The sequence below is a fragment of the Biomphalaria glabrata genome, chromosome 11, assembly GCF_947242115.1.
Source record: "Biomphalaria glabrata chromosome 11, xgBioGlab47.1, whole genome shotgun sequence".
In the NCBI taxonomy this organism is placed as follows: domain Eukaryota; kingdom Metazoa; phylum Mollusca; class Gastropoda; family Planorbidae; genus Biomphalaria; species Biomphalaria glabrata.
In genome coordinates, this window is record NC_074721.1 from 41117503 (window position 1) to 41138934 (window position 21432).

Below are 21432 nucleotides of genomic sequence, written 5' to 3' on the forward strand. Positions count from 1 at the left end.
CTCCCGCAGATAGAATATAAGCCGCCAGTCACCTGCAGTGATATGCAAAATAGATCATACACTATGGTGTTAAGGTTCACAAAACGTTTCCAAGATCTGTAGAGATGATAAAGGGGTGACGACGTGGCTGAACAAGGAAGCAAGGTTCTCACACTATTGGAAGGCTACCTCGAGGAGACTCCCTGAGCGAAATTCTTTCGTCTGTTGACAAGCGAGTAAAAAGGTATAACAGTTTAGTTTTACGTTCCGGATGTTTTACATGTTTCAGATGTTTTACACGTTCCGGATGTTTTACATGTTCCGGATGTTTTACATGTTCCGGATGTTTTACATGTTCCGGATGTTTTACATGTTTCGGATGTTTTACATGTTTCGGATGTATCTTTCAGAAATGAAGATTATTTTATCCTAGCCCAAGCCTCCCGCAGGACTCCGGGGGATGCGTCATCGTCGGGCAGGCTTGAAACCTGGGACCATCGAGTCGACAGTCCTGAGTGTATTCTATTTGACTATACAATATATATAGAAGGCGCTCATTTTAACAAAAAAAAAAAAAGCAACAATTTGAATGAATTCACGAGACGAAAAGCTAGTACCCGTTAGTAGGCTAATTGTGACTTTACGAGATTAAGAATGATTACACTTATGAGATTTAACAATATAAAAACAAGCTCAAGGATTAACGCCCCTTATCACATTTAAAATCTTTTTTATAATACTTAAAATACTGTATATACACAACTATGAGCTTTAGATATCTACATATTATGACTTTGTCTTCTATTAAAGGCTTTGTTATGACTAGAATTACTAGTAATGTAAAATAACAATTACAATATTAGAAAATCTAATTCAAATTTGGGCTTCTTTAATTTCCTGGAGGAATTGGTTGTGATAGCTAAGTAATCACACAAATTAACACAGTGGAAATGTCTAATACGCTTGTACTATCCTGTAAGCACTAAGGTAAGTACCTGTTGGAGTCAGAAGAACGAATGAACCGTTAGTAGGTCACGAAGAAATGATGTAATGGTTAGAGCGGTAATGTTTCTTTGTAACTTTTAGATAGTTAGATTAAAATTCACCAGCTAACCGGGAGGGTACAGTGGAGGTAATACGCTGAAGGACTCATTAAAAGAAAAGGTTTGTACAAGAATAAAAGTGAATCGATTGGCCTTGGAGATCGTAGCTGGAGTTTGTAACTGATGTGCGTAGTTGGATCTTCTAGCTGGAGGTAGTAGCTGGAAGATGAAAATGATGGCCGTGTTTGGAAGTGGCAAGCAGGAGCTCGATGCTGGATGTTGTAGTTGGATGTTGTAGCTGGATGTTGCAGCTGGATGTTGTAGCTGGAACACATAGTTGGAAATTGTAGCTGGGGTATGCAGTAATTAAAAAAAATAAAGCTGCAGCTGGACATCATAGCTGAAGATTTCAGCTGGAGACCGGAGCTGGAGTTCAGACCTGAGGAACAAACCGCTTCAATTAATCAAAGCTGGGTAAACAACACATTTCTCCCATGATTCACTTCGTATGTTAATGTGCTGTATTTACATTTACACAATTCCAACAATTAAGAAACATAAATTGTCTATAATGATTAAAATGAAAACCACACAAACAACATAGAAGTGCATGACATTACAAAATTATAAGACTCATAATAAACTAATAGGACCAATAAGTCTAGTCTGGTTCCTTTTTTTCCCCACAGTTTATCCTGAAACTAAATTACTTATCAAGAAATATGTCACAGACATAACCGAAATTTTTTTTTTATCTAGAACGAGTCATTATAATGTCCACTTCCTGGTGCTTCAACTATTCTGGTAACATCGCAGAATCATGATAGATAAAACTCGCTGACATGTCTGCAGATCAAGTCAAGCACAGTTATCTGCCCTTCTCTTTTGAGAGTTGCATTTCATGTACACCATTCTTTCTAAGTACGTCAATGAATATAACGCCGTCTGTCTTTGCATATGATTAAAGATTGGCACTCCTTTAGTTTCTTTATCAATCTTTTTAACAAGTTCTCGAATCCGGGTTAAGTAATCGCATTAAAAGAGAAAGCTAATGGTTGGTCAGTCTGAAACAGGAAGTTAGGAATAGCAGACGTTTTTTTTTTCCTCTTCAACAAATACTACACCTCTCCTTTCGTTTTACTGTTGTGACAAAGTCATGCCAGGTGCCAATTAGATCTAGTTAGTTGGCCCATGATCAAACAATCTTTAGCTATAAGCAGTGGGTTTGACACAGAATAAATCGCAACAAGGGAAAGCTGACCGATCTTACATTAACTAAAAACCTGCAGCCAAACAGGCACACAGTCAATTTTACTGTGGCTCAAGGGACTCAAGGGACTCAAATGTTGATCCAGAGTACTGCAGTCAAGAATGCAAAAGGAAAATGGCAATGTCCACTTTTTTTTCTGCTTTACAAATGCGTTGTTTTAGCGGCAATTCTATGGGACAGATGACCTGTTTCTATGGCCGACGGTTAACTAGGGCGACAAGAGGCCAGCAAAGGACCAACAGCCTTTACTTCCCCTGCGCAGTTCAGGTACTCATTACAGTTGGGTGGACTCGGAGAGTTCTAAATAAACACCTCGAAGCTAAACAAAAAATCCTTCTTAATCTGGATCTGAACTCGAGATCTCGAAAGCCAAGCTCTTTATCACTCGGGCCACCACGTCCCCTTAGTTTAGAATACGGTAGAAAGAAAAAAATTAAAACTACTTTTTTTAAAATCAAAGCTTATATTGAGTGTAAATGTATCAATTAGTGTTCCGTAAACTTCTTCAACATATGCGTACAGATGCCTATAACCAAAGTTTTCAGCTCAAAACACAAGGAAGAAACAATGTAGTCCCTTAAGTAGATCTAACCATTCTTAAATAAACATTGAAAAATAGATAATAGTAAAGACTTACGCGAGGTCCTTGTCGGTACGTAAGTTATGGTATTATAGCACCAATGTGTATTAAGTGCACAATTTTTGAACGCACTTTTTTTCGTTGCCTTGCTTGTAAGCTGATGGAGTGTTTTTGTTATGCTGGTGTAACGTTTGTTGAGATTCCTCTGTGTTCCCCTGTTTAGGGGGAGTATCTAAGGCATGACTGCAGTTTCGCAGTTGTTTTGATGTTTAGTATACTAGACTTCTTATAATTTGTCTTTTCTTATGTCTCTACAGGGAGTTAGTTTGGGACTGGAAGTCTACGCTGGTGACTAGAAATAGCAGTGTGTTGTGTTGTGGTTTCGAACATTAATGTGTACGTTGTGGGACAGCAAGGTGTAGAATTATTGTTTAATTAATAGATCCACAATATTAGAATGTTCCAAATTCAATATCATTACTCCATCAGTTTGTCATCATAACTTATATTCATATCATTAAACATTTACATTGTCAACAGTGAGTCACTTATTTATTGCAAGCACGGTGCCTGGTTGAATGTCATGGGCCCGGGCAAACGAGCTAAGGCCTTAACACAACCCTGACAGCCCCCACAAGGCCCACCTAGTTTACCTATATCTAAAGCCGGCCCTGTTTGGGATAAGGCATCGATCCACCGAAGTAACGTAAATATGAATGTAACGGGACAGACACAAAATAGATAGTCCAGGTTTTCAACATTGTCTTTTGTTTAGCTTGTCAAGAGTTGAACAGAAGATAACACTGTCGTTTGGACAACGTCAGGAAACATGTCAGCCAGTTTCTCTGGCCTCCTTTCACTTTAGCCAGATAAGGCAAGCCAGCATGATCCAAAACTTTGTTTAAATACATGGCTTTCTAAGAACCTTCCTGGTAAACAAACAATTTGTTAACTCATAGGCACACATCATCGGCTAAACTTAGCTTGACAGCACTAACCTTGACCCAGTGAACTGTTCAGAAAGTTATACTTTTACTAACGATTTCAAGTTCTTGGACATCATGCGTGAAGATGTTATATCTATTTTAGATATTACAGGAAGCCATGTTTCAACTGCTAGGTTTAGAATAAACAGCGCAGTAATTTGTCATACAGATTTCACTCTATCAGTTCTTCCCTGGTGAAGTCTAACTAGGAAGTTCTTGAGTTTGCCCCGTTTTGGTTAGAACAATTTTTTTTAAACGTATTGTTTGTATAGCTGAAGACACGGATGACATCTTTTTTTTTTCTGCTAATTTAGAATACTCTTTTGGCTAAGTCAGAACATGAATAATATATAAGCATAGGTGGCGCTTTGCTAATATGGCTGTATGGTTCTATAGGTGGAGCTTACTTAGATCAAGAGGATGCATATAGGTTGTCTCAATTTGTGTGTACATAAAGTACTTTATTTTAAAAAAATCTTCTCTTAGTACTGAAATGAAATGTTAGCATTAAAAGATGGGGGGCGCCCTAAGTTTAACTCTTTCTCTCCGTAATTATTTTTCCACGTTTTGGAAGGAATTCTTCATTTTGCTCATTACTATTTCACTACCCCTGTTATGACTGGGCTTCAATAGCATTGTTGTTTGTTATCAGAAAATGTTGTTTTTGGTATAGAATTAAAGGGAAATGTATGCTCTTTTTATATAATTCAAAGTCAAATTTAAAAAGTAAACATTATTTAATTTAATGAAGTCAAAATCAACGATGGTATCGTCGATTAGGAGAGAAAGAGTTTTAAAAAAGGCACCCATGGAGTTTTTACGCTATCAGCGGCTTCTTTGCGCCTTGTGAGTTAAATATAACAGAAATTATTCATTTTTGTTTCGACTGGTTATAAAACAAAAAAAAAATTCCTGTTTTTTTTAAGCTGATAGTGGTCTTTGATTTTTCATTCTGAAATGTGATTAGAAAGTGTAGTCATGCCTTTTCAATGTTCCTTTGAAATGATTAAAAAAATAATTTAAAACGTTGGTCAGGATTGGGATTGAACCGAGACCATTCGTTATAGATTCGAAGTCTCCTTTATGTGCTCAGCATACATAATTCAGCTTGATAGGTAGCCAAGCGGTTTGTGGTATTCAGCCACCGAGACCAATCGTTCGAGAAGGCCTAAACACTAACCTGCAACGTCACAACCTGTGGGCAATATCGATCAATTGTTGTGGGCTAATCTAATCTGACTTCGACTATGTATCAATTATTACTTAGCATTAGCCACAGAACATTACAAGTTGAATATAGTTGATAACATCATTCAGTTCTTTAAAATGAGACTTTATTAACCACTGGGAAATCCGTCCAGTCTTCCTAAAACGTCGCTATATCTAATTACTATTCAACTACTATTCAAAACACAGCCTACTTCTAACATAACGCCATGTTGGTCTCTCGTTCGCCTAAGTCTACTACGTCATTAGTCTGTCTTACTACGTCATTACTTTTACCGTCGCTAAAACTATACACAATATATTTATCTAACAAAACTAACCTACTCTCTAAGCTAGTACATTACACAATAGCTCGTTGACACTTCCCAGGTCTGTACCGCGCCTCTATGAAGAAACTGTGAACGCATAGTCGGGGAACGTAGGAAGACAAAAAAATATTTTAATTCGGGAATTCTCAAATTTTAATCACACTTAGAGAAGGCGCGGTGGTTGAGAGGTAAAGTGCTTGGCTTCTGAACCTGGGACCTGGGTTTGAATCTCAATGAAGACTATGATTTTGAATTTCGGGATCATTAGGGGAACCTCTGATTCCACCCAGCTCTTAGGTTTACCTGACATTAGCTGGGGAAAAGTAAAGGCGGTTGGTCGTTGTGCTGGCCACATGACTCCCTCGTGAACCGTGGGTCACAGAAACAGATGACCTTTACATCATCTGCCCTATAGATCGTGAGGGCTGAAACGGGAACTTTACTATTGCATCCATTTTGTTTTAACCATTTTTTTAAATTCGATACTTAAGATTCATAAGTCTAGATAAAAATGACTTAGAAAATGACTTGTTTGTTTCGGTTTGAAGAAATCAGTTTCAGTCGAGTTTCTATGCTACATTCGACACTCTACTTTTAATAATATTAAAGGTCAGACTTTTTGCCTAGCACAAGTTCTGTGGGAAGCGTGGTCGAGAGACCAAGTGGCTTGGCTTGGCTACCTAGAAGGGGGCTCGAGGTTCGACACCCGACTCGGGCTGAGTTGTGTTACTGAGCGTCTATATGCAGCACGGAAAACTAACTCCTAGATACCCCCTCCCCCCCCCCAAATGGTTCATAAATGAGATTGGACCAAAAAGCGCTCTGAGCATGCTATAAGCATGAAAGTAGCGCTATATAAAAGCTATATAAAAGCTATATAAAAGGTATAATAATAATTTCTAAGGAATTCTAACATAAAAGAGTCTGACACTGTAGTAAAATATAGCGTGGCTTTTTTTTTTTTTTTTTTTTTTTGGAAAAACTTCAGTGGACCACAGTTATTTCTTCCTGATTCTGTGCCCTGGTGAAGAATGTGTAGTTATACACCATTTGTAGTAAAAAAAAAAAAAAAAAAAAGGACAGTACAGAGAGGAAAGGGAGGAGGGGAGTCGTGGCTGAGTGGTTACGCGCTTAGCTTCCGAACCTCGGGTTCGTATGTCAGTGCAGATTGGGATTTTCGGGATTTAGTTTCTAAGATTCTAGAAAAGACGATTTCAAAAGGGTTAAATAGGGGGAAATGAGTTAATCACGATATTGAACTGTTACAGCCCTTAAGACTAAGACTAAGACTAAGACTGCTTTATTCATCCTTACGGAAATTTGTCGTGATTACAAGGACTCTTTTCTCATATAAAGACAACACAACAGAAACATACACATAAATACAACAGACACAACATAAAGAGTTCATTCAGCGACTACACACAGGTATCTTGGTGCTTTTCATTTTCCCTGATCAATGAGTGGCGGTGATGGAGTCTGACCGAGTGAGGTACGAACGAGTTTTTGTACCGCTCCGTTCTTGTTTTGATTGACAGCAGTCGCCCACTTCGCGACGACCTGGCGTAGTTCTGATGGAGCGGGTGGCCGTTGTCTTCCAAGATTTTTTCGATTTTTCTTAGGCACTTTTGTTCCAAAAGATCCTTTAAATGTGGTAATGTTGTGAGTGTAATTTTTGATGCTTTTTTAATGATGTTTTCTAGACGCCGCAACAGTTACAGGTCCTGGAGTTGTTGTGGGCCTATAAGTCGGAGTAAGTCTTTGATTGCTTCATATCTTTGAAGTCGATTATTAGCGAAAGTAAAGTTTAAGTTAACAAAAAAAAGTTTGGAAGGAGTTTATTAACAGAAAGAAAAAAAAGAGGTCTTGATGTTTCTTCCGTGTGTCTTAGTCGCTTAATATTTCCTCGGCAAGTAATTCTGCTTGTGCCATTGAATGTATAAAAAGGAACAAAAAAAAAGCATTGTATTGTTAACACAATCCTAAACATAAAATCGACGCAAATAGGCACTAAAAACATTAGGCAAATGGTCATACACTGCCTGGTCGTGAGGTTTGCACGCTGGACTGTCGTTCGGATTTATCGACGGTCGAGGGTTCAAACCCTGCCCGCTCCCATCCCCCGTCGTCCTGCGGGAGGTTTGGACTAGGAAGTAAACTAGCTTCAACTCTGAAGGAACATCCGAAACATGTAAAACGTTTTACAAACATTTTACAAACATTTCACACTAAACAACTCAATAATAGCGCACTGGCCATCTCTGTGATCAGGGCCGGCTCTAACTATTTCGGGGACCTATTGGAAATACATTTCGCGAGGCCCAGTATGGCCAGGGATAAGGATGATAAGTGAAAATAAAGAATTTATATTAAAAAATAAATTCGTCTTTTCATTTTATTTATTTTTTACTAAGTACAAAGTCACGATCAAATTAACTTTACGAGCCTTGTGTGTAACGAAGTCATACAGTATATCATCAAATTTCTGTTTCCTACATAGATCTTGCTTAAGTATTCAATTATTCAATCTATCTTCGTGAATTGTTGACCTCAAGTAATTCTATTTTTCTTTGAGATTTTTATGAGTTTTCAGGAGATATTAATAATCTCAGGATATTTCCAGGACTTTTTCGTATATTTGCAATATTAGGAGTTTAGCAGTAGCTCCTGGAAAATCAGCAAGAACCCTGTTAAAAGTTATAATGGTTTAATTTAATAATTTACACATAGAATAAGCGCGGGCCTATGAAAGTGCGGGGCACACTGCTGTCGCATAGTTTGCAATGGCCTAAGCCCGGCCCTGTCTATGATGTTGCACTGGCTATCTCTATGAGCCAAGCTAGATAAGGTATTGGGCCCCACAGGGGGCCTTTTTAAGTCCAGATATTAAATGTCAGTGTTATATAGTTCTTATATGGCCCTGATTGTTTGAGACTTTTGTGAAGTCTGTGACTACCATAAGTGAAAATCTTGAGAAAGACGCAAAGAACTTTACATTGGTTGACATGTATGATGTTATTATTGTATCAGCCAAAGACACGCACTGTAAAGGTCACGTGGTGGTCTCGAGGGCAACAACATTCTTAGTGTTACTAAATAAATTTAATTCATATTGTTGTTCTTGGTTTATATTTTTCCAACTCTAAAATCGTCTTTAAATAAATTTACGTCTAAAATGTTACTAGAGAACGTTGAACTGTGATCTTTTTATTTTTTATTTGCAAAGAGGTATAAGAGGGGAGATAACAATGTTAAACGTTGTGAGATAATATTTCTCGATTGCTCTCCCTTACATTAATCTGGTCAGAACGTGATTTTAAATAAATAAATATATATATTATAGATTAGCGGTTCTCAACCTTTTAAGCTCGGCGATCCCTTTAACTATTCCTCACTCTGCCGCGATCCCCACCCACACGCACAGCAATAGAAGAATTGACAAAAACAATCCATATTTTCGATGGTCTTAGGCGACTCCTAGGAAATCGTCAATCGACCCACCAAGGGGGTCGCGACCCACAGGTTGAGAACCCCTGTTATAGATAGCTAGATAGATAGATAGATGGCTCCTTTTTGTCTCGGAAGGCAATGGATGCGCCCAAATGGGTCACTGGTTTTGGTTTCGTCTTAAGACGGGGCAGAATCTGGTGTGGCTAATCGAGCCGCTTCTGGAGCCGCAGACTCTGCCACAATTCGTGCATGTGTATGCCTCTGATTTAGTCTAGCAGACAGAGCAGCTTTCTTTTTTTCCCTCTTGATTAAGGCCGCTTCGTTTCTTTATCTCTCAGCGAGGATCGTCCCAGCACGCACAGTCTATCTCCATGCACTCCGCTCTTTGAATATTTCTTCCCACAGACTTTTGTTGAATATGTGACGTAATGTTTATATAATATGTGATCAGATGTAGGCCTATTATGTTATTTTCGTAGAGTAAGAAGGATGTTGATAAGTGATATGATGTGTGAGTTACTTCCCTTAGCAGAAGTGAGGGCTGCTGTCCGTTATCTAATATGGTGGAAAACAAAATCCATAATTGTGAAGACAAGCGCAGAAAGTGGGAAAAAAAACTTAAGTAGACCAATAGCGGCCAACGGATTTGTCTGCAAGAGAAGCTAAAAAATATGCAGATCGCAACTGGGTCTGCATGTAATCATGTAAAACAGTGTCCTTATCCTTTATCATCTTCGGAATCGAAGACGTCGCCATTAATATGGTTGAATAAAGCCTGTAACTGTTTTGTAAAATGGCCTTGTTGTTTCTCTATTACAACTCATATTTAAGATTATAGTAACAATCCTTTTGCTCTCCCCTTTCATAGCCGGGCCAGATCGAGATTTTAAGATTTAATGTTATATTTTTTAAAAAGTATAATATACACCCACTAGATTGTACAAATGCTCCTTTTTCCCTAGTGCTATTAGATCATGGAATGGGTTGCCTGAGTCAGCCAGGAAAACCAGTGACTAAGCAGAGTTTGTCATTGATTAACATGCATGACTAGATTGACCTAGTGACACGTAGGACGTAATCATCTTCATTTTTGAGGGGACGTCTGTATTTTATAAGATAAGATTGGAAAGAACATATGTGAAACAGTTCAGTATAAAACAACTAAGGTGCCGCAGGTCAAGACCAGCTTTAGACAATTTGGTTCCCTGAGTTAACTGCAATGAACGCTCCTTCAGAACTGGGTGACTCTAGTTGGGGAAAAAAAGGTGGTTGGTCACTATGCTAAATACAATAACCGTTGGCCAAAGAAACAGATGACCTTAACATCATCTGCCCTATTGATCGCTAGGTCTGAATGGGAAAACTTAGAATATACTAACTTATTCAAAAACTCAAAACTTCAAATGTATCAAAGAAAATAAAAATAAAATGAAGATAAAAAAAACAAAAACAATATAGAGAAATATGAAAGAAATATAATTATAGATTGAAACAGATTTAATTCAAAGTATATATACATTGCAAATGAAAACATTTTAAGTTGTGGCTTAAAAACATTTTTAGCTGTGGCTTAAAAACATCAAACTTGGAAAGACATTTTTAAAATATAAGAAAGGAATAAAAAAACATCTTAACCATCAGGAGTCTTCTTTCTTCCATAAATTAAAAGAAACTCTTTAACGATAAATCTTTACAAAAAAGAAATACAAAAATCAAAAGGTGACACACAAAAGACACCAAATAAGAGAAAAGTCCATCAACAAAATATTTGCCCATTGTTTGTATTAGTAAAATGTTTCTTTCAGCACTTAGTATTAATAGTCTGAACAAGACTCTGGCCCCAAAACCTTCCTATAGAAAAAAACCATCTGGAGAGCTGCCTAATCTGGACATCGCTTCATGGTTTACCTAAAATAAAGTACAACTATTCTCACCCTTCCAGCAGGCAAATTGAGACGGGGCAGAATCTGGAGTGACTGATCAAGTCATTGAATATATATAGCACACTAAAAAATTGGAGACTCATCACTATGAGAAAAAAACAAAACAAATAAAAAATGAGTTATAGGGCAAACTAGTCTAAAAATGTGAACATGTGGTTTCAATGTTCCTCTTGAAGTTAGCCAGGCTAGTGGTTTGTGTGAGCTCAATGGCAAACAAGTTCCAAACCTTCGGTCCATGTAATGTAAGTTTCGAGGATAAAAACAACCAATGAGTAGCTTCTTTCAACTCTAGTCTGTACAATTGTGGAACAGGTTATTCCTCTCACTACCCATTCTAGTATCAAGTTGAAACTTTGCATAAATTATTCATTGTTCCAAACAAAATATGAATCAAAATATTAACCAGAAAAGAATAATTCTCAAGTCCTATTCGCAGGAAACAAAGTGTTTGTCCATTTCAAAAAATCTCTGATTCTCAAACTGTACAGAAAAGCAAAATAGTTGGTTCACAATTCACATATAAAGGAACATCTTACATTTCAGCAAAAGTTTATGAAAAAAATTGAACTTCAAGAGAGCATTATGATGTCTTAAGATGTTCCTATTTCACTAGCACATGAGATCATCTTAAATAAATATACTAGAAGATTGTCTTATTTACTTCTTGCTAATGAGAAATGAAACAGTCTCTCAATATAATGATGTAAACATATTGCTGAAATGAAACATTCTCTTAATATAAGTATGTAAACATACTGTTGGAATGAAACAGTCTCTCAATATAAGGATGTAAACATATTGTTGCAATGAAAGTCTCTCAATATAATGATGTAAACATATTGTTGAAATGAAACATTCTCTCAATATAATGATGTAAACATATTGTTGAAATGAAACAGTCTCTCAATATAATGATGTAAACATATTGTTGAAATGAAACAGTATCTCAATATAATGATGTAAACATATTGTTGAAATGAAACAGTCTCTCAATATAAGGATGTAAACATATTGTTGAAATGAAACAGTCTCTCAATATAATGATGTAAACATATTGTTGAAATGAGACAGTCTCTCAATATAATGATGTAAACATATTGTTGAAATGAAACAGTCTCTCAATATAAGGATGTAAACATATTGTTGAAATGAAACAGTCTCTCAATATAATGATGTAAACATATTGTTGAAATGAAACAGTATCTCAATATAATGATGTAAACATATTGCTGAAATAAAACAGTCTCTCAATATAAGGATGTAAACATATTGTTGAAATGAAACAGTCTCTCAATATAATGATGTAAACATATTGCTGAAATGAAACAGTCTCTCAATATAAGGATGTAAACATATTGTTGAAATGAAACAGTCTCTCAATATAAGGATGTAAACATATTGTTGAAATGAAACAGTCTCTCAATATAAGGATGTAAACATATTGTTGAAATGAAACAGTCTCTCAATATAAGGATGTAAACATATTGTTGAAATGAAACAGTCTCTCAATATAAGGATGTAAACATATTGTTAAAATGAAACAGTCTCTCAATATAAGGATGTAAACATATTGCTGAAATGAAACAGTCTCTCAATATAATGATGTAAACATATTGCTGAACATTAAATACGATTCTTACATTTTTAATTTCTTTTTTAATTAAAACATTATCTATTATCTAAATAAGTATTACAATAGTTAAGCATTTCAATTAAAGCACATAAGTTCTAATGACAGTATTATAAAAAGTATCTGATTTAAAACATCTACGCTCTGATTATAATGAACTATTCTATAAAAACAAAACTTTTCAAGAACTCAAATAAAAACACTTGTAAAATTCATTCACATATAAAAAAAAAACTGTATATATTTAGAACATATATTTGGAAATCTGTGTATGACATAAAAATGGAATGCTTTCATCTGAATACACAAGCTTTAATGATGACTTTGGTAAGATAAGAACATTGAGGAAAACAGAGCAAGGAATGTGGTCTCTATAAATACAAGTCTCCATGAACCAACTAGACTATAAATACTATACAGCAAAAAAAAAAATTTTGATAAATAAGATATGTTTTCCATTTGTTGCTGAGATCTGTCATTATTTGTAACTTAACACAGTGAGAGGTGAATGTAAGTGATTGTATCTGTACTGCCGCAAAAATCAAAATTAGAACACATGGTAAGAATGAGGACATTTTGTTCCCATAACGACTATGGGATGAAATTTGAGGAAAACATTAATCTGTGGATTTTTTATTTAAACCACATTTCATGTTTTTATTATTGTTTCATTATTTAGAAACAAATTTTTCTCAGTATCGCAAAATAGTTTTTTTTAGTCCTACATCTATCAAAAATGTTCTAAAATTAGAGAAACCAACTGACGACAACCTTTTGAACTCATCTGCCCAATTTTAGGTCAGTATGCAAAAAAAGCCATGCACCGTCATCCCGATATATTGGTCTCACGCACCTTACCTGAGGCTGAGAATCCGTAGGAGCTCAGGCAAAGAACCTTGAAGGCAGGTTACTTAGGGTTTAAGGAGTTAAGCTCTTACATAATCGCCACAAATAAACATCTTTTGATGACAGAAAAAAAATTTTTAATTAAATTCCTAGTTTAATAACATTCTTATATGTCAAAATGTATATATTTCCCACTCAATTTCCTTATCCCCCTTTACAAAATTAACCATTGTGTTAAACTTTGATTTCAATGATTCAGTTTTTCTTGTGTTGTGATGTTAACCAATGCTGAATTAAAATGTATTTGACTAATTCTGTTCAATTCTTATAATGGCATGATTTTTACTCTAAAACAAGTAAACATATATTCACAATGCATACATTATATGGTGAAAAAAAAAGGTGACAGACACAAGAAGTTACTTCCCTTGTCAAATGTTAAAATGAAAGATCTGTAAAATAAGCGTTAAAAAAAAGGTTTCCATTGTTCACTGAAATACTGCATGGCCACCACAATGATGTGTTATGTTAATAATGAATTAAGAAGATGTTTAATCTGAATGAGAAAGTTCCTGACCTCTACTATCAGACTGATGGCAGATCAAATGTGATCAAGATCTAGGTTTGGATTTTTATGAAGATAAACGAAGAAAAAAATGACTTAAAAAAATATGGGTACAAGCTGGTCATTTAAAAACTCGGAATCTTTAAAAGTATGAAAGCTTGAAAAAAACAACATTTCAGGATTTGAATGAAAAACAAAATGCTTTAAACACAAACATACACATGTGCAGTGGACCAAGGGGGTGTCAGATTCTTTGTTTGGTGTAATGCACAAATTGTAAGACAAATTTCCTTATGGATAATAAAGATGATTATTATTATTATTATTATCAAAAACATCGAATAACTAAAGGTTAAAAGAATTTAACCCTAAATGTCAAAAAAATTCTATTTATTATGTAAAAAAATATTCTTTTAGGGTTTCAAGGGTATAAAATAAACAATACATGAAAATGAACAATTAATTGATCTAAAAATTACAAAACATGATTTCAGCTTTAACTCTTTCTCTGTATTATTTTCCACGTTCCGATGGAATTCTTCATTTTTGCTTCAATAACATTTTGGTTGGTTATCAGAATTAAAGGGAAATGCATGCTCTTTTTATACAAGACAAAGTAAAGTTTATAAATCGAACATTAATTTAATTGAATGAAGTCAAATCAACGATGGTATCGTCAATTAGGAGAGAAAGAGTAAACAAACTGTATAAAAATTACATTAATCCTACCTACGTTCTAAAAATACTCATACTAAAGTATACATTAATTATGTGAATTGACATTGGTGCTGGGTCTGATTACTGAGTGTGCGTGAGATTATAAAGTGCGAGAGTGTCAAGAGTCAACTGTACAAGAATGTGATTGACAAAGTTTTTGGGGTCTCTGTTTGTTACATTCAGTAATGTGAAACAGTTTAGTGAAACAATTTAGTGAAACAGTTTAGTGAAACAAATATTGCTTGTGATTTTTTAGGTGCTTTGTGGAAATTATTTCATTGTTGTTCAGTCTCAAGTTGTACATATAAAAAACAAAAAAAATTTTCATACAAGAAAAAAATTAATACATAGAATGATAAAAAAATATTTTATTGGAATAGCAAGATGGATTTTTTCAGATTAGTTACAGTTCATCTAAGTTTATTACTGGTACCATTCAATTAGTATTTACCTTACATTTTATTGTAGCTCCGTCATCTATAGGGGCATGGTGGCTGAGTGAGCCGAGAAGTCTTAGGGTTTGAATCCTGGTGGAGACTGGGATTTTATTGTAGCTACCTCATCTTTAGGGGCATGGTGGCTGAGTGAGCAGAGAAGTCTTGGAGTTTGAATCCTGGTGGAGAATGGGATTTTGAATTCTGGGATTTTTAGGGTGCCTCCGAGTCCACCCTTTTCTAATAGGTGCCAGACAATTGAAGGGAAAGGTAAAGGCGGTTGGTCCTTAAGTTGGCTACATGTCAACCTTGTTAATAGTCAGCCATAAAAACAGATGACTTTTCCATCATCTGCCCCAAAAGATCGCAAGGTTTGAAAGGTCTACTCTACTTTACTTTTTCCTCTTCAATATAAAAAAAACAAAATACCACCTAAGCATAACAAAGCAATAATACATAAGAAACTTGATTCACAATTTTTCTTCATAAAATCAGTCTACAGTTCAATGTACAAGTATTCATTACATGCAAGAGAATATTTAATTAAAAAATTTCTGTCAGAGTGAAAATTTTGTTCATTTCGCAAATGAAATACAGTTATGTACAATTATTGGTTTTAATTTTCCTTTATTAAAAAAAAATAAAGACAAAATTTTTTTTAGTCCCTGGGTATAACCACAACCACAGAAAAGGTTAACAAATTTGAAGGACATACGGAATGTGTGAACAGGATAGTATTTTCTTCTAAGAACTGTTTTCTTAGACTTGTTTAAGACAAATGCTACATTTCACAATATCATATCCTTTAGAACTGCCAGTCAAGAAATAAGTCTGGAGGTAAACATGGCCTCAAGATTGCACAAATACCTGGCCAGTTTTGAGATCCTGTGTCATTTCTGTTGGCACCTGTGCACCTCAAGTCATGCCAATTACAACTTGTAAACAAGTCTCCTGTTAAATAGATAACGACAAAAGTTCATTTTAAGTCAAATAAAAGTAGTGATTATACTAATACACTGCGGCATACTTCAGTCACAAAGTAAATAAGTATCGTCTCATTGTAGTGACTTGAAAGCATAGGAATTAGTTATGGTCAGAGTAATGTTCTCCAATAAGTAGTAAATTCCCCCTATCATGCAGCTGATGTGTCCAAAGAACAGCAGGTGCCAATACAGTTTGGTAACAGAGGCATCACAGGTTCTGCCAGGGTGTAGCACCATGTGTCACAAGCTTCCTAAGGGTCAAAGACTATTGATTTGTTCCTTAGTGTTGACTCCTGAAGCCTTTCCCATGTTTGGGTATAGCCGCAAGACAGCGGCGGTTTCAATTCAGAGTTTTCCTTCTCTTAGGTGGGTAGCCAGCCAGGGCTAACAAGCCGCTCCTGCTCCTGGTTTAGGTGTTAGTTGCTTGCCATTGCCCGTTTCCCCTTTCAGTGATAACAGTTCCCATCAGGCCCCAATGTTGAGCCACACATCAAGGCCAGGAGTTGGGACAGGTTGTCAGAGACGGAGACATATACTTTTTTCTACGTATTGAAAGCATATATCCATTTTCACTTTATGCAGTTACAAGTACAACCTTACTTTACCTCTGTGGTATTATAAGAGAACCCTTTTTTGTTTGTTCTGTCTACTGTTGTGCTCATTACAAGAGAGTTCCTTTGCATGTAAAATTTTGTGGTATACCACATTCTCACCACACTGTGATTTCTGCATTAATAGTCCTGTTGACTTAAGCTAGGAAAGACCAAGCAAACTAGCTGATTACATAGGCAGAGAGTGCCATAGGTGGTTGTAAAACTAATTAGGGGGAACATGCATGAGTGATTAAGAGTGATGGACCTGGCTGATTTCTGGGCCTCTACAATGGGCAAAATAAGGCATGGTGGCTAAGTGGTATAGCACTTGGATTTTGTACCGATGGTCTGGGTTCAAATCCTGATGAAGAGATTTTTTTTATTTTGGGATCTTTAGGACGCCTCTGAGGAGGCACAGTGGCTGAGTGGTAAAGCACTTGGCTTCTGAACCGGGAACCCGGGTTCGAATCCTGGTGAAGACTGGGATTTTTAATTTTGGGATCTTCGGGCGCATCTGACTCCACCCAGCTCTAATGGGTACCTGACATTAGTTAGGGAAAAGTAAAGGCGGTTGGTCATTGTGCTGGCCACATGACACCTGTGTTAACCGTAGGCCACAGAAACAGATGACCTTTACATCATCTGCCCTATAGACCACAAGGTCTGAAAGGGGAACCTTACATGCATGAGTTATTAATAATGGTGGACCTGGCTGATTTCTGGGCCTCTACAATGGGCCAAATGAGGCATGGTGGCTAAGTGGTATAGTGCTGTGATTTCGTACCAAGGGGTCGAGGTTCAAATCCTGATGAAGAGATTTTTTTATTTTGGGATCTTTAGGACGCCTCTGAGTCCACTCATCTCTAATGGGTACATTAATTGGGGAAAAGTAAAGGTAGTTGGTTGTTGTGCTGGCCACATGACACCTTCATTGATGACTACAGAAACATGAATTTACATCATATGCTGTATAGACAGTATAGTCTGAAAGGGTAACTTTTTTTTTTTTTTTTTTTTACAATGGGCAAAGCTAGGCTGACAGAGCTTCATACCAGAAATGATATTCAAAAGCATTATATGACCTGGTCTCAACCATGAGCTACGCTGAATCTACCAGATCCCTAGTGAAGGATGGTTTCAAATCAACAAAACTAGCAATAACAGCAAACATGTAACAGACCTTCGCTTTAAGGCAGAAAACGACAGGTGTGTTAGGCATGTCACGTTAAAATTGTCTTTGTCATATATAATGGCTGGTGTTAAGTTTTTAATTACACAATAAAGCTTATATAAGAATTATTTCCCTTGAATTAAGAGTTCATTTTTCTTCCAGTTCGGCCTTTAAAAAAATGTTTAAAAAATATCTTTTATAAGCTAATAAATTTTAAAAAGTAACTTACCATCAAATAGTTTATTTGTCGCTAACAGAATGGGGCATCAGCAAACAGATGATACTCGTTGACTAAGACAAAGCCCACTATTGCACCAATTAATGCCCCTGTCTGTGTGGCTGCCCCAGCAAAGATAAGTGCGTTCCTGCCTTGTTTCCTGAGTACTGAAGCACAACATACTTTAGAATAGGTCAGCAAAGCAGTCAGCACAATCCAAAGCGCCAACTGAAATATCAAAAAGTCAAGCTAGTACTGAGGATGGTTTCTTTTTTTGTCAGCATGCACAATACTAAAACTATAGAGAAAATACGACAGCTTTGACTCTTGACAAACATTGTTCAAATCATCTTAGTTTCATAAAAGCTTATAGCATGAAAAATGCGCTACACAAATGAAAATAAAAAAAAAAAATCTTTCTGTTTATTAGAGAGATCAGTTCACAAAAAAGAGAAATCCTAAGCCCAACTGGCATTCAGCTACTTAACAAGGTTGTGATCAAGAATCACATGATGTTCGTGGATGTGTTCTACAATAGAATGAATTACCCACCCCAAGGTGGCCTAAATATTAGGAGAACGCAGAAAGGGACGTGGAGGTATAACATAGCAGCTTCATGGAGGATCTCAGGGCAAAGGACATCAGTTGGGAAGATGCTGCAAAAATTGCTGAATATCAATTTCTTATCCAAATCACAAGAAAGATGACGCTTACTATAAGCTATCCCGACAAGACCAACGTCTAATCTTTCGACTCAGGACCGGACACAACAGAATGCGACAACACATGTTCCGAAAGCTCAAAATTGGAACCAGTGAAATCTGCCCATGTGGAGTATCACCAGAAAATGCCGACCACGTCCTCCAAAACTGCTCTCTCTACCAAGAGGCCCGTATAAGACATTGGCCCCAAATCACCCCAATAGAAAGAAAACTATATGGAGAGCTCCCTGATTTGGAAACCACTGCGCAGTTCATCTCATTTATTGGTCTAGTCATATGAACACTCCAACATAACAATGAGAACGATGAAGAAGAAGAAAGAAAATTTCTATGGCAACAACTTTGCCACCCAATGAGCTGAATGGATATTTGATATTTTGGGATTTTCGGAACAACTTAGGCCATGTCATGCCCACTGAGCTGAATGGAGCAAGAGGATCTCAGTCGAAGAAATTCTTTAAACTATAGATGCAAGCACTTCTTCTAATGGTGATCGTTTTGATCTCATATGTATTTAAAACAAGTAATTTGGCACTTATTAATGGCTGATTACAAAATTGTATACTGTTGACTCTTGATAGCTTGATGGTTACAGCACCGGCGGGCTGTCAGATTATCAACTATGCTGGATTACCAAAGATTAGCTATACTTCAAAGAATTTATTCGTGTATGTCAAGAAAAGTCTAGATTCATTTATGATGTAAAAAGACATTCTCTTAGACTTTCCAGAGTGTAAAAAAAAACAACAGAGAAAAATTTAAAAATTTACAGATATAAAAAAAATACAAAACATATGATTTCAGCTTTCACATATATTACTAAATTATAATATACATTCTAAAAATGCAGTATACATTAATTGCATGAACTTATGCACATTTGTTTAAATTTTTAATACTCTTGTGTTTCTTGCTATGCAAACAATGTGTCACATGACTTTTGAAAATCTTTCAACATTAAAACATGTAGCTGATATATATATATATATCATTGCAGCATCAGATTATTGGGTAAGTCAGAATATCAATAATCCACTTTATATGGAAGCTTAACTAAACTCATCAATTCAGAATAGTTACTAGATGACTATTTAGAGTTTTGTTTTTCTACATGAGACAGCTAACTTTAACAAACTAAATAAAAAGGTAAAACGTTTAAACTTACGGCTAATTCACCTCCTGTGGTCACATCATGTAGTGGAGGCTCAGGACTTGTTGAAGCCACATAAATGAGGTAGCCCACGCAGACCTCCCCGAGAGCAGTCATCACTAAGATGATGCCAATGTTCTCAGCCATTAAAAACAGGGAAAAAAAACAGGAGACGGGATTGGCTATCTGGGTCAGGGTAGTCGTCAGATGGTAGTACTCCAGCCCATATGGTAGGACGGTATAGATCTGGATGGAGGGTAAGAAAGCCGTGACGGTCATGTTAATGATGACAATGATTCCCAGCAGGCTGGCATAGCTTAAGGAAGATAACTCACTGTGAGTATGCTGATCACTCAATGTTAGGCTGGATGAGCTCCCCTGCTCAGATTTTATCAACTGGTTGCCGCTGTTGGACTGATTGACATCCAGCAAAGAAGGCGAGTGATTATGACCGTTGACCAACTCTCCGTTCGTTTCATCGACAGTAGATTGCTCAGCTGTATAAGGCCCATCTTGGCCTTTCAACAGAGACTTCTCAGCATCGCTAACAAGCTTGCTGGTATCCATACTTCCATAGTCAGCGCCATTAGCTCCAGAGCTTGGTGGGACCTTATATTTCTCATCTGGCGGAGCGACAACCATCTCTGACTTGCAGTAGCTCCAAAAGTTCAGCAGGAGAAAAGCAACGGCAGACAGAGCTATAATACCAGACAGTATAATAAAGAAAACTCTGACACTGAAGCTAGGCTCCACATACTGAGGGAACACATTGTATACAGTTTTAATAAAACTCGTCCCATCAGGTAAAGTTTCATTAACCTGTGAACTGCTATTGATACAGTTAATTTGTCCAGCGCCTTGGCCAAGTGCAATAAGGGCTGGAAGCATTCCACTTAATCCTTCACCTAAAAAAAAACAACAAAAAAACATTGATATACATTTAAACGTTTCTTCAGAGTTGTAATACAGAGTACGTATGTATAAGTGTTATTAATAATATGCCAATGAAATCTAAAATGTTAATTGATTTTTAAGCTTATGCTGTTCTGAAAAACAAAATGTTTACAATTATTACTTCTGAATACTTTTACATTTGTTTCTCACCCTATCATTGTTTTTTCTCTCCTTTTAGTTTCTATCATATGAATATTTCTGTTTAAGTTATGAACCATAATGAGATAATAGTTAAGCTACTTATAGCTATCAGTGCTACTCAAAAAGAGAATGTTTAAATAAAAAAAATACACATAACTTAATAATGTAGTATTAAAGATTTGTAAAAACTTTCAACAGAATTGATTTAACTAAATTCTCCGATTTCCTAACCCTAAACATTTTATCTAACATTGTTATTAAAAAAAATGGATTTGGTTTCACTAATCTAAAACACTGGACAGCATTAGTCACTAGAGGGATTTAAATAACTCAACTCAAGATAACATTAAGAAACTGGAACAGACACAAAATAGAGCAGTGAGATTCACACTTAACTAGAGTAACACCTTTAGTAAAATCACTAAATTTAGAAATCCTTCAGGACAGAAGACTCAAAAGTAAAGTAGCAATCATACATAAAACACTGAACAATAATCTTCAAATACAAAAACGAAATTTAATA

General features: G+C 36.1%; 1 protein-coding gene and 1 long non-coding RNA gene across 4 annotated transcripts in view; one reads left to right on the forward strand and one right to left on the reverse strand.

Moving 5' to 3' along the window:
- The first annotated feature begins 235 nt into the window (after positions 1 to 235).
- LOC129929011 (uncharacterized) lies at positions 236 to 3409 on the forward strand. The gene is made up of 2 exons (XR_008780450.1): positions 236 to 966; positions 3190 to 3409. It is a non-coding gene; the product is annotated as an uncharacterized LOC129929011 (long non-coding RNA).
- A 6894-nt stretch (positions 3410 to 10303) lies between these two features.
- Positions 10304 to 21432, reverse strand: part of LOC106054951 (riboflavin transporter 2-like) — a 31887-nt gene continuing 20758 nt past the window's right edge. For all 3 annotated transcript variants that reach the window (XM_056004182.1, XM_056004181.1, XM_056004183.1), the window contains 3 exons: positions 19830 to 20719; positions 17955 to 18170; positions 10304 to 15929 (listed from right to left, as the gene is read on the reverse strand). In XM_056004182.1, the coding sequence (XP_055860157.1) occupies positions 17976 to 18170; positions 19830 to 20719 (1085 nt within the window). In that variant the 3' untranslated portion in view covers positions 10304 to 15929; positions 17955 to 17975. The remainder of the gene's footprint in view (positions 15930 to 17954; positions 18171 to 19829; positions 20720 to 21432) is intronic.